This window comes from Artemia franciscana, chromosome 21, assembly GCF_032884065.1.
Source record: "Artemia franciscana chromosome 21, ASM3288406v1, whole genome shotgun sequence".
In the NCBI taxonomy this organism is placed as follows: domain Eukaryota; kingdom Metazoa; phylum Arthropoda; class Branchiopoda; order Anostraca; family Artemiidae; genus Artemia; species Artemia franciscana.
In genome coordinates, this window is record NC_088883.1 from 31,461,554 (window position 1) to 31,475,835 (window position 14,282).

The 14,282-nt window shown below is 36.9% G+C and overlaps 1 protein-coding gene across 2 annotated transcripts in view; it reads left to right on the forward strand.

Annotated features, from left to right (window-relative positions):
- Positions 1–14,282, forward strand: part of LOC136040887 (protogenin B-like) — a 148,009-nt gene that overhangs the window by 88,045 nt on the left and 45,682 nt on the right. For both annotated transcript variants that reach the window (XM_065725295.1, XM_065725297.1), the window contains exons 9-11: positions 2,768–2,881; positions 6,048–6,246; positions 11,357–11,512. In XM_065725295.1, the coding sequence (XP_065581367.1) occupies positions 2,768–2,881; positions 6,048–6,246; positions 11,357–11,512 (469 nt within the window). The remainder of the gene's footprint in view (positions 1–2,767; positions 2,882–6,047; positions 6,247–11,356; positions 11,513–14,282) is intronic.

Here is a 14,282-nt window from a genome sequence, read left to right on the forward strand (position 1 = left end):
AGCATAAAGAGCGAAGTATTTATCTCCTCCTAAATACCTCGTTCTTTATGCTAAAGTATTTTTAGAACCCCTCATATGCGTAATAATCTCTGTTCGTTTTAAGTTTTAATGCTTCTCCTTACTTTCAATTGAAAAAACTTTTTCATGGTTATATTTTCATTTTTTTTTAATAGTAATGCTAGAAAATCCTGCGCCCTTTTCATTGAATTTCTCTTCCCCCATGAAAGATTCCTCCAAGGAAAGATCCTCCCATATAGCCCCCTCCCTTGAACCCCACACCCAAACCGAAAAATCCCCCTGATAACGTCGGTACACTTCCCAGTAACCATTACTGTATGTAAACATTTGTCAAACTTTGTAACTTGCAGCCCCTCCTCCAGGGACTGTGGGGGGGGGGGGGTAAGTCATCCCCAAAGACATAGTTATTATGGTTTCCGACTATGCGGAACAAAATGGCTATCTCAAAATTTTGATCCGTTGACTTTGGGGAAAAATGAGCGTGGGAGGGGGCCTAGATGCCCTCCAATTTTTTTGGTCACTTAAAAAGGGCACTAGAACTTTTCATTTCCGTTAGAATGAGCCCTCTTGCGACATTCTAGGACCACTTGGTCGATACGATGACCCCTGAAAAAAAAAAAAACAAATAAACACGCACCCGTGATTTGTCTTCTGGCAAAAAATACAAAATTCCACATTTTTGTAGATAGGTGCTTGAAACTTCTACAGTAGGGTTCTCTGATACGCTGAATCTGATGGTGTCATTTTCGTTAAGATTCTACGACTTTTAGGGGGTGTTTCCCCCTATTTTCTTAAACAATGCAAATTTTCTCAGGCTCGTAACTTTTGATGGGTAAGACTAAACTTGATGAAACATATATATTTAAAATCAGCATTAAAATGCGATTATTTTGATGCAGCTATTTATATCAAAATTCAATTTTTAGAGTTTTGGTTACTATTGAGCCGGGTCGCTCCTTACTACAGTTCGTTACCACGAACTGTTTGATAGGGTATATTTAACATTTATACGTATATTCACATAAGGTAGGCTATAACCAACATGCATATGACTTTTTTTTATAGTCATATGCATCTTAGTTATGCCTAATGTGAATATAGTTATAGATGTTAAATACAGGCTACACTAGCATCTTCTCCGTAGTGGATGTTGGAACTTGATTTAGTTTGGTGACACCAAATTATTTTCGGTGATCAATAAAACTAAGAAGTGTCGATTGTCGAGATATTTTGGGGCTATAAAAGACAAAATTATATACCATAATTTACTGCCTATTTGGCCTTCAATAAAACTTTGAAGTCTCTGTGATATCAATCCAATTATAAAATTGCCGAGTTCAGATTTAAGATTGGGGTCAGTATCCATCTACTGGATTGTAAAATTATAATTTGTCTGCTAAATTTCTTCCATTTTTTTTTGTGAGCAAAGCTAGTACATATACGATTTGGAGCCCTCTCCATCGTCTTTCTGCGCTAATTTCGCTCGTTAATACAACCAAGGAATTAATGGTTTAGCTTTTGCATATATAATATGTATAACTTATTAAGTTACATATAGAATGCAAACTCGCTTTTTATGGCACTTGGTATCCACCAAGTGATATATAGCGATCGCAAATTCTGTCGGTCGGTCGATCTGTCTGTCCCGGTTTTGCTAGTTTATTCGTTCACTGTCTTGGGGAAAAAAGTCCTCATTATTCTCTCTTCTGTATTTGTATTATGGAAAGGCAGTGTGGTCATTATTTACTTCCAGGTAAGCAAGGACGACGAAATTTGGCAGGCGTATCAGGAACCAGACCACATTAAATTAAAAATTGTCTTTTCCCGATTCGATCATTTGGGGGGGGGGGGGAGTGAGGGGATGGTAAACCGGGAAAATTAGAAAAAATGAGGCATTTTTAACTTACGAACAGGTGATCGGGTCTCAATGAAATTTAATATTTGGAAGGAAATCGTGTCTCAGAGCTCTTATTTTAAATCCTGACCGGATCTGGTGACATTGGGGGGAGTTGGGGGGGAGGACCTAAAATCTTGGAAAACGCTTAGAGTGGAAGGATCGGGACGAAACTTGGTGGGAAAAATAAGTACAAGTCCTAGACACATGATTGACATAACCGGAAAGGATCCGCTCTCTTTGGGGGACTTGGGGGGGGGGTAATTCTGGAAAACTAGAAAAAATGAGGTATTTTTAACTTACGAAAGAGTAATCGGATCTTAATGAAATTTCATATTTTGAAGGACCTCGTAAATCAGATATCTTATTTTGAATCTCTACCGGATCCAGTGTCATCGGGGGGGGGCCGTAAATCTTGGAAAACACTTAAAGCTGAGAGATCGGGGTGAAACTTGGTGGGAAGAATAAGCACAAGTCCAAGATATGTGACTGACATAACCGGACTGGATCCGCTCTCTTTGGTGGAGTTGGGAGGAGGGGGGAGGAGGAGGGAGGAATTTGGAAAAACTAGAAAAAATGAGCTATTTTTAACTTACGAACGGGTGATCAAATCTTAATGAAATTTGATATTTAGAAGGATCTTGTGCTTTAGAACTCTCATTTTAAATCCAGACCAGATCCGGTGACATTGGGGGGAGTTGGAGGGGGGGAATGACACGCCCTTATTTATGATTCAATTCGTCCTCTTTTTGGATTCCTCGTTACCTTTAATATTATTTTAGTTTTCAGACCTTGACAGTGGCCTTCTGATAAAAAAAAGTATATAGTAACAAGAATTTCATTCTTAATTTTCAGGATGGTAACCCAGTGAATATTGGTGGTCGGATTAAACAGCGTACAAAAAATGAGGGAGCTACTTCTGAATTGGTGCTGTCAAATAGTATCACCGCTGATTCTGGATTATATCAGGTTAGTTAAAGCAATAACATAGGTTTGTACCAGTACTTACAGCGCCAATATTAATTTAAAAACCAGTTAGTTAAAGCACCAGTAACTCAAATTTCTTATTACTTTTAAGAGTAACAGTATATTTTGCTTCATTTTGGTTTTCTTAGGTCTTGGCAGAAAATTATCATACAATGTGGATAGTGGGGAATTGGTGATAAAACTATTCAATTATTTGTAACCGTTCAAGTAATTAGTAACTAAGTGAATCAAGTAATTAAATTTTAATCATTATGCTTTTGGGTGATTACATATTGAAAGCTACTGGACATGGTCTGTATTGGTACTAAAAACTTCAATTTGTAATTGCTTTTTCTCCATCTCTTTGCTCCATCAAGATTTTCGATCTTGGAAACAAAAATCGAACTTTTTCAAACTTTTTACGTTAAGAAGTGAAGTTCTGACGAAGACAATATATTTTGCCTAACGAAAACGAAAAAGCGACATCCATATTCGGATTGTCACTGGTGTCCTATCGAAAGCAAAAGGGCATGAAGTTTTCAGAATGAATTCGTGAATTTTCGAAATTTGTGAATTTCGGAAATTCACCGGTGAATATCCGAAATATCTTTTTCCCCTTGGATTTAGCCAGCGTTGCCAGTCAACCTTTTCAATTTAATGAAAGGTTTGATGATGACCTTTAAGTTAGATCAAGTTTAGTTTAGGTTAGGTTTTTAAAACATTTCTGATACTTACTATCAAATTTAACCTAAACTAACCTAAACTATCATAATCTAACCTAACCTATAGACAGAACATATATACTACAAGCTTCCTTTGATTTTGAACACAGTTTTTTCGGTTGGAGATTTTTTTTCTCTAAAAAGCTAAACGCAAATAAAATCCAAATGTTTGCCCACTATTCTTGCACGGAAATTCGACAGAACCAAGTCAATAGAACCAGAACTAAGTCGAAAGAACCAAGTCGAAATTTGGCTGAACTGATCGAAAATTCAAGCTTTCCTACATATATGCTATTTGTATTTATTTGTCTGAAAAGCTTTACTTCCCGTCCTCTAGACCCCAAGTGAGAAAACCAGAAGAATTGGCACCCATTAATGAAGCAGCAACTGCTTTTTTAAAATCTCAATTCATTCCGGTGCTGCATTGAAACCCAAATTGGTGGAGAGGGCTGTAAAATCTTCCCCCGATCATTGATAAATACTACTTGAAAAAATTAGCTGAGTATTGCAGTAGCAGTAATAGCGCGTAGAAAATACAAACAAGCAACAAAGAATTATTAAAAGCAACAACAGTTATTAAAATAAAAGTAGTATAGCTGAATATAACATCAACTGCCTATGTAATTTTTATGGCACTTGGTATTTACCAAGTGACATATAGCGATCGCAATTTCTGTCTGTCTGTCTGTCTTTCGGTCCCGGTTTTGCTAGTTCGGACACTTCCAGATAAGCTAGGACGATGAAAGTTGGCAGGCGTATGAGGGACCAGACCAGATTAAATTAGGAATAGTTGCTTCCCCAATTTGACCATCGGCGGGGGGGGGGGGCGAGCGAACGAGATAGCTGAGAAGAATTTTATTTGCTGATAAAAACAAATGATTGTTGTTCTCAAGTATGGCTTACTGCTAGCGGTATGACTCTCGCTTAGGGTGCGAGAGGTTCCATGTTCGAATTCTGGACCACCCCAGTTTTTACATAAAGAAGATTCCATTTAGGTCCAAATCGTGTAGATTAAGGTATGTTTATCTCACGAATGGGTGATCGGATCTTAATGAAACTTGATATATAGAAAGATATCATATCTCAGATGTTTTATTTTCAATTCGGATCGGACCCAGGGACATTGGGGGGGGGGGAGGGGAAACCCGAAATCTTGGAAAACGCTTAGAGTGCAGAGATCGTGATGAAACTTGATAGGAAGAATAAGCACAAGTTCTAGATATGTAATTGACATAACCGGACCAGATCCAATCTCTTTGGGGGAGTTGGGGGGATTTCTAGTGCTTTGCTGAGTTAGAGAATAAGCACAAGTTCTAGATGCGTGATCGAAATAACGGGACTGGGCCTGATCTCTCGTCACAAGTACCATATGAGCTCTTAGCTCTTGTTTGTATATGGTATAAAGCTTTAAGAAATAACAACTAGTAAAATTAAAAAAAAAATGGTTAAAATACGTCATCTACTGCATTCGTAATAATCTTTTTTTGAGTGTAATCAACCATTATAGATATATTTCATCTAGTCGATATTTCAGCTAAGGATCATAACTCACATTTTTTTTTTCAATTGCTTTCTTTTGCCTAGTCCTACCCCTACATGTCTGTTTGATGATTCTACTCCTTCTGTCAACTGAAGTAGGAGTAGGGTTTGTAGGGGCACTATTGGAAAAAGTAAAACAGTCCCTTGTCCCACTTAGCCTGGACTGCAGCAATATAGTCGCGATGCAGCGATATTGCTTGGCTTGGTGAATATTTTAAGTATTTTGTTCCTGGAAGTTGAAGATGTGACTAATGCTTTGTATATTGTATAGGGTAATGTAAGTTGTAAATTAACAGTAAAAAAACAACAAAAAAAATAACAACAAACAAATAACAACAAACAAACAAAAAACAAAGGAGAGAGTTCACAAGGTGAAGCGTTATGGAATGTTACTCTGAAGGTCGCAGGTTCCAATCTTACCGCGGGCAATTTTTGTTTGAACTCATATCCTAATGTCTCCAGGAATGTCTCATTACCATTATCCGACGGCAACTCGCCTAATTCTCGCCTAATTCACCGACTGGTCTCCCGGTCGGTGAACTACTAGCTTAAAGTCAACAAGCCTAATTGACCTACCAAGAATTTCCTGACTTAAACCAGGCCTATGGAAACACGATTTTAACTACAAAAATTCTTGAAATTGAAAATGTTGATTACTTATTATTTACAGAGAAGTTTCTGCTCTAATGCTGCTACATTGTAGATTATTTATATCAAATTCTGAATTTCTTTGCAATTTTCTTTTTTTATAGTATACTCTTCAGACGATACGCTGTAAGTGACGCGAGCAGTTTTTATACCCTATCTTTGCATGTTGGATTGCCAAAAATCCAATTTTGATAAGTTTTACCTTTCTCTTCATTTCGAATTTTACCAAAAATTTAAGTTTTTTCTTTTTCTGTTTTAAGTGTGTTGCTGAAAGTCGTGCTGGATACACAAGTGCTTCTGCTCGTATTTTGGTGAACGCATCGCAAGGTCGACCAGATCCTCCCTTCAACTTGAAGGCCACTGCTATTTCATCGACTCAGGTTCTTCTGTCCTGGCAACGTCCCAAAAATATACCAGCCGATGAAATTAAAGCTTTCACTGTTCATTATATGCCAACGGGTAGGTTGTAGTTGCTTTCTTTTGGTCCACTTTATTTGGAAAGCTATATGTTTTATTTGAAAAACTAAAACTGTAAATGTTTGTAATATAATTCGTTTTCAGTGAAGGGGCAATGACTCAGTAGGCTTTGTGTTTTTACAGTTAAGGAAGGGGGTAGTATCCAAACTCTTGTTTGTAGTGAAACTATATTTGTCTTTAGCAATCTAAAAAAGAACTAATAAATTAAACTGAATATTCGATGTATAACTATATTAATTGCTGAAAGCTCCTCAGTTCAACATTTCACTGTAATTTTGATGTTTATTTTCAATATTAAGTGCAAAAAAAAATGTTTGTATTATCATTCTTTCTCTGTAAAGCGCCCTGAGAGGTTGTGTCAACCCCGGAGTTTTTAATATCTGGTGTTTGAACTGTTTTTAACTAAATGACCATCTCAAAATTTATATCGGATGTGTTTGGGGAAAAAAGGGGGGGGGGGGCTAGTTGCCTTCGGATCTTTTTCGACTCTTAAAGGTGAATTAGGACTTTCAATTTCCAATCATATATACCTTCTGTAGTTTATACGAGCATCTCTTCGATAAGAACCATATATACCACACTGGCTTAACTTACAACGCCTTTCCCCAGGCTCTGGGGGGTTGTGTTGACACCAGAGTTTTTTTTTTCGACCTTTTAACTATTTTTGACAAAATGGCTACCTCAAAATTTTTATCGGATAGGTTTGGGGAAAAAGGGCGGGAGGGGGGGGTGTCTAGTTGCTCTCGGATATCTTTTGACTCTTAAAAGTGAATTAGAACGAGTTGTGTTGACACCAGAGTTTTTTTTTTATCTGATTTTTTAACTATTTTTTATAAAATGGCAATCTCCTAATTTTATCTGGTGTATTTGCGGGAAAAGGGCGTGGGGAGGGGGGCTAGCTGCCCTCCGATCACTTTTGACCCTTAAAAAGTGAACTAGAACTTTCAATTTACAATCAATTTCCCCTCTGAAGTTTATAGGAGCATCCCTTTCATAAGAGCCGCATATACCCTCGGGTATAACTTACAACGCCTGCCCCCAGGCCCTAAGGGGCTGTGTCGACACCGGAGTTTTTGTCACCTGATCTTTGGACAGTTTATAAAAAAATGGCTATCTCGAATTTTTTATCTGATGCATTTGGGAAAAGAGGGCGGGGAGGAGGCTAACTGCCCTCTGATCACTTTTGACTCTTACAAAGAGAATTTGCACTTTTGATTTCTAATCAATTCAGCTCTCTCTGAAGTTTATACGAGCCCCACTTCCGTAAGAACTATATATGCTCTAGGGTATAACTTACAACGCCTGTCCCGGGCCCTGAGGGGTTTTGTCGACCCCGGAGTTTTAATATCTGATGTATGAATTATTTTTAACAAAATGCCTTTCTCAAAACTTTTATCGGACAGGTTTGGAGAAAAAAGGGCTTGTTGGGGGGGGGGGGGGCTAATTTCCCTTGGATCTCTTTCGACTCTTTAAAAGTGAACTAGAAATTACAATTTTCAATCAAATGAGCCCTCTCTGAAGTTCATACTAGCATCCCCTGTGTAAGAACCATGCCCCCGTTGTAAGTAGAACTTACAACGCCTGTCCCCGGGCCCTGAGAGGTTGTATCGACCCCGGAGTTTTAATATCTGATGTTTGAACTATTTTTAACTAAATGGTCATCTCAATATTTTTATCAGATTGATTTGGGGAAAAAGGGCGTAGATGGGGTTGCCCTCCGATCTCTTTTGCCTATGAAAAAGTGAACTAGAACTTTTAATTTCCAATCAAATGGGCCCTCTCTAAAGTTTATACGATCATTCCTTCTATAAGAACCGTATTTACTCCTATGGCATAACTTACAACGCCTGCCCCGGCCCCTCGGGGGTTGTTTAGACACCGGAGTTTTTGTTATCTAACCTTTGAACTATTTTTTTTTTTTTTTACAAAATCGATGTCTCACAGAATTTTTATCTAATGCATTTGGAGAAAAGCGCGTGGGGGGGGAAGGTGTTGGTTGGGGCTAGTTGCCCTCCGATCTCTTTTGACTCTAAAAAAAATGAACTAGAACTTTTAATTTCCAATCAAATGATCCCCCTTTGATGTTCATACGACAACCCCTCCCATACGAAGTGCCTCTGAAAAAAAATATGAAGTGCCTCTGAACATAATAAAACATTGGAGCCGTATGGCCTTTGCTATAGGCAACGCTATTGCGTTGCCTCTGATGTTACGGTTTTTTTTTTTTTTTTTTTTTTTTTTTTTTTTTTTTTTTTTTTTTTTTTTTTTTTTTTTTTTTTTTTTTTTTTGGTTTTTTTTTCTCAACCTTAATATGTGTATATTTTTCAGTATAGGCTACGAAATTTTAGAGTTTTATTAGTATATCTATTGCAGTTTATCTGATTAACTTAATCGGTTGGTTTGTTTTCATTCACTTATTTTTGTTTATCTTTATTTCGTTTTTAGCTTTTTATATTTTATTAATACTTTTTTACCATTTCAATTGACAAAGAGAAGCTTGAAAAACACTTCTGTTTTAATACTAACTTGAAAATAGCTTACATGATCGCCTCCTCTGGCTATTGACCTTACTCTTCTGACCTTTGATCCTCCAGAACCAGGAATGGCTCGCAGAGTCTTTACGATGCTTTCCCAGACATCTCAGAACTGAGTTGCGGCAGTGCCGTTCTGCGATCGCGGTTGAAGAGACAACTTCACACTATTTAGACATTGGTCGTGTTGCTGTTGTAGGCTATTTGCTGGCTGACCCCTTCTGCGCTTCACCTCGGACACCTGCTCAATTACTGTGCTTGGGAGTCAATCATCTAGCATGCGAAAGACGTGATCAAGGCAAGCTCATCTTTTGCGCTTCAGATTGTCAGTAATCTATTCCTGACAGGTTTGTCGGCGGACTTTTTTACTGGTGATCTTTTCCTGTTTCAATATGTTCAGGACTGTTCTAAGGCACGTATTCTCAAAGGCTGGGCCATGCTTCTTCAAATTGACGTTTATTTTCCAGCATTTGCTAGCATAGAGTATATTGGTGTCGAAGAGGTTAAGCTTCAAGCGCATATATTTATCATTGCACTAAACTGTTTTCAAATTTTTAACAGTCTACATCGCTTGTCCAATTCTACTTTTGGTCTTGTTGGCTATTGTATCCTCAAATTCAACTGAACTCTATAAACTTAAACTTTTTGACCTGGTCAGCTACTTTACGTTTGCATTTGAGTGTCGGCGATGAGTCCCGCATGGAAATGATCTTCATCTTACTAAAGTTTATTGCAGTGAATACTATGGTCCTACAATCCTTCCTCTGTCTTTTCTTTGTGGCGTCGAATAGCACCTGCAGTCGCTGTTTCACTTCCTTAAGAAGAACAACATTATCTGTTCTAGATCAGAGATGTGTTGGTGGCTAATCTTCATTCCAAAGCCTATAGACTGCCGTCGAATATGGTCTGTTACAATGACAGCCAGGAACGTGGATGTGACACATCCTGTTTTGGTGCATGGTATTATCTCAAATAAACATATTTAAGTATATCCAGTGTGCAGTATTCACGATTTTCATAAAGCGACATTACCATTTTGACTAGTTTATCAGATAGCGTCTCCAAACCTCCCATGAAATTAGTCGTCTAATAGAATCAAGTGCATTTTCGTAAACAATGATGATCAGGTATAGCAGCTTGCTCTATTCTCTGGGCCACCATCGGTCTGAGAAGGAAAGTCAGATCAGTTTATGGTTGAACCTGTTTAGCTGTTCTTTGAGGCGTAAATCTAGGGCTTTGTTTGGTTGTTATAATATGAATATGGCTAGTATGTTAGTCGGTGCTGTCGTTAATTTGACCTCACACTATCACAAGATAGTGCATCGCCCTTTTTGAAGAGTTTTACCAATAAACCTGTGGTATAATATTTTAGAATTCTTTTTCCAAAAAAGTCCTTCCCCATTTTTTCCATTCCAGATGGCCCCTTGGAGAGCAGTTCATATGTATGGTCGAAGTGACGTCTTCAACATTTCTGCCTTTATCCCATCGAATCCCATGTCTCCATTTTTCAGTTATTTTTTACTGCTATTACTATTGCAACACTGGGGGTTGGGGGGATGATATCCGTATATTGGGCACTGTTGGACGACAAGGTCGTTGTCTATTTAAGACTTCCACGAAATGAGTAGCCTATCTGTCCTCAGCTGTGTGGATCCAAGATTACAGCCCCATTTCAAATCTCCTTTCGTAGTAGCTGAAAAACAAAATTTATTTATACTGTTGAAATACAAAATTTATATTTTTATTCTGAAATAAAAAAATATTTTGTCTCTTACCCTTCTTTTACCTTAGTTATCCTCCTCTTATAATGACAATAAATATGGAAAATGAAAAAGATTTCTGTTCTACAGTGTAAGCCATTACGCGTTAAAAACATTTTAGCTCAGTGACATCTTAATATTTATTGCTTAGCTGTACTGATTAAACACTAGAGGGTAGTGGAATCAATTTTGTAAAAGCTCCTTGAGGAAAAAGTAATTCCTAGTTCAATAGTAGGGGTTGCTAAAATTGTAAGGGGCACATATTATAGGCACCATTCAAAGAATATGGGCCATTTATAGAGTGGGTTGCTAGTGTCGACACATAACTATCAACGCCATCTAACGTTTAGCGACACTAAACTCTTTCTTATTGTGATATTAAGAAAAATTAATTTGATTACTGTAATTGTTGGAATTGGGGGATTAGAAGCGTTTGATCTCATTCCTAACATAAAAATAATTACAAAGCCTTAAAAAATGCCAGGTGTTGCCAAACGCTAGATGGCAATGATGTTTCTTTTTGTCAACACTATTGCCAGTTCTCACTCTTATAAGTTAAACTACTCTTTGGGCGCAATTGACATTTTATTATCCAGGTTAGTACAATGACCCCATTTCATGATGTCCCTAATTTATTTTTCCTTTTTTACTAGTATTATTTTGTTTATCATTCGCTGTAATATTCCCGTATATGCCTTAACCGTTTTTCTCTACAGTTATTATTAGTAGTATCTGTTTGTTTTTCTGTGGGGATGCCGGTGCTCTGTGTCTGGTTGTTTAAGAATTATTTCTTTATTTCAGATGGCGGGGATGAGCTACAGGATCTTTCAGCCAATGTCACATGCAAAATTGAAAAGCTTAGACCCTACACTAATTATACGTTTTATGTAAGAGCATACAGTCGAAAGTCTGCGTCTGACCAGTCAGACCGTGTTACTGTCACTACTGGCGAAGATGGTAATATATTTTTTTTTTGCTTTTGCCAACTAGACTATATTCTGGACACGAGTCGACATTTCGAACGACGGTTAAAATAAGTCTTCCGACGACATTAGTAGATGGGATAACTACATACCATTTAATTGAAGAAAAGAGTTTCAGGCAATAGCCTATGAGCAGGCACGTACGCATAATTTTTTTTTCTGGGGGGGGGGGGCAAAACCCTTTAAACAGCAGGTATAAAGTAACACTTTTTTTTTCTTTAGTTCTTTTTCTTTTTTTTCTTTTTCTTTAGACGACATTAGTAGATGGGATAACTACATACCATTTAATTGAAGAAAAGAGTTTCAGACAATAGCCTATGAGCAGGCACGTACGCAGAATTTTTTTTTTCTGGGGTGGGGGGGGCAAAACCTTCGAAACAGCAGGTATAAAGTAACATTTTTTTTATTTAGTAATGCAAAAAGCCCGTATATCGGAAAATACAGATTAACTTTAATCTGTAGTATTGTAATGGTTGAGAGGAAGAAGACTGAAGCCTCAAAAGTACGTTTTAGGCTCAGGTTATGTTCATAGCGATTTAGAACCAGTGATTAATCTATTATATCCCACTGACAGGGAAATTTTAGGGTTAACAGTGCAATATGGGTGCTGTGGGGGGTAGTTCTTTTATTGCAAAAATGTAGATTTTAATGAAAAAATGATAGTTTCCAAAATTTATCCATTAAAAGCTGTACTTTATCCTGAAAAGGGGGGGGGGGGGTAAACGCCCTAATTTCAAAAAATAATTCTATTTTGCTGTGGAAAGCAAACTCTTTTTACAAAAAAAAACCAAAAAAACAGTACAATTGCTAATTACTTCTAAGAGGGTAAAAAGTTAGACAGGAAATGGGTTAATAATTGGGCAGTGACTTGACCGGATATATGCATGCTGTAAAATCCCCCAAAAAAGGCTTCACACATGTATCTAGATTCTTAATAAATGTCCTACTTTTGCCAGAAATACCAAGAAACCATGGGGAAATTAAAAATTTCACAAAATTTCGGGGGGGAGGCCCCCCCCTGCGTACGTGCCAGCCTATGAGATTTAAGTAAATGTTGAAAAGCAACTTTTGAATATAGTTTTATATTTTTTATTTTCCCCAAAAATCCTTTTTTATTTAGCCAAAACATCAATTTGTATAGGATAATTTAGTGCTATTAAAACACGGCCGCACGTCGGACATGAGTGCAAATCTTTTGTATAATGGCAAAAATCGGCTTTATTGTGATATTGGTAGATTACGCACCCGAATTTCAAATAACTATAAAATAAGTTTCAGGAAAAGGATAATAAGATCTATGCAAGAGTTGAAAAGGAACATTTGAATAAACAAATGTATTCACCAAAGGTGATATAGTTAAAATGCAAAAAAGTAATTTGAGCTTTTCATTATGATTTCATTGTTCTTTAGAACTTACAATGAGAAAAACCAGCATCAAAGAAAACGAATAAGAAATTAGGAAAATGACCCCGGGTTAACGAAGTCCCACATGTTCATGCCCGAGAAAAAACATATCAGCTATGCCCAGAATAAAAAAAAAAAACTAAATTTTTGCTTTGGGCAAAGAATCTAGAGCAAATAGGTTTTGATGACGGAATAGTCAAGGTTAAACGTTCATATAATAAAATAACGTAGTAACGCCGCCACTAATTTACGATTACATGATATTAAACCCGAGATACGATTTATCACTTATTAAAAAAAACAAACAAAAAAAAACAAGTTTTTTCAACTGAAAATAAGGAGCGACATTAAAACTTAAAACAAACAGAAATTGTTCCGTATATGAAAGGGATTGTCCTCTCTTCGACGCCTCGCTCTTTACGCTAAAGTTTGACTCTTGCTCACAACTCTACTTTTAAAACAATAAAAAAAAACTTTAGCGTAAAGAGCGAGGCGTCGAGGAGGGGACAACCCCTTTGCACTGTTTGATACCGTGATCTATCCTTCCCAGCCTATTGCATATTCACCTGGGAATGTCGTTTCGTTTACCTCAATAATTAACCGTAACAAATTATAGGTCCCATAGGGGCTTTTAGCCCAAAAACGTGCTGTTGGGTTAAAGAAATAACGTTTTAGGCCGATTATGACGTTTTAGACTAGATTAGTTGAAATTGGCTGACTATAATATAGAATAGAATATGTTTATTCCCTACAACAGCTGGACTTACCATGACCGTGTCATGACAAAAAAAAAAAAAAAAAAAAAAAAAAAAAAAAAAAAAAAAAAAAAAAAAAAAAAAAAAAAAAAAAAAAAAAAAAAAAAAGACACAGAACAAGCTGCTTCAAAGTTAATAAAATAAAATGAGATAAAATTGATATATGTCAAGAGTGAATATTCACGGTTAAAATAGTGACGGTTAAAAATAGTATCACGGTTAAAAAAACGCCCTACCTCTCAAGTCGTTCATTCATTGACGCATTATAGAACCATTCTTTTCGTTAGTTTCTTTCATCGTAGCTGGAACAAATAGAAGTGACAGAATAGATGGGAAATATAGTTGGGCGATACGATTTATCATTGATACGATTGTACCGTGATACGATTTATCATTGATACGATACGATATATTGATATTGATACGATATTGATACGATACGATTGATACGTGATACGATTTATCATTATCATATGATACGATTTATCACTTGTACCGTGATGTATCCTTCCCAGCCTATTGCATAATTTGGGACTATTGTAACTTCCTCTCAAGTTGTTCATTCATTGGCACATTATAGAATTA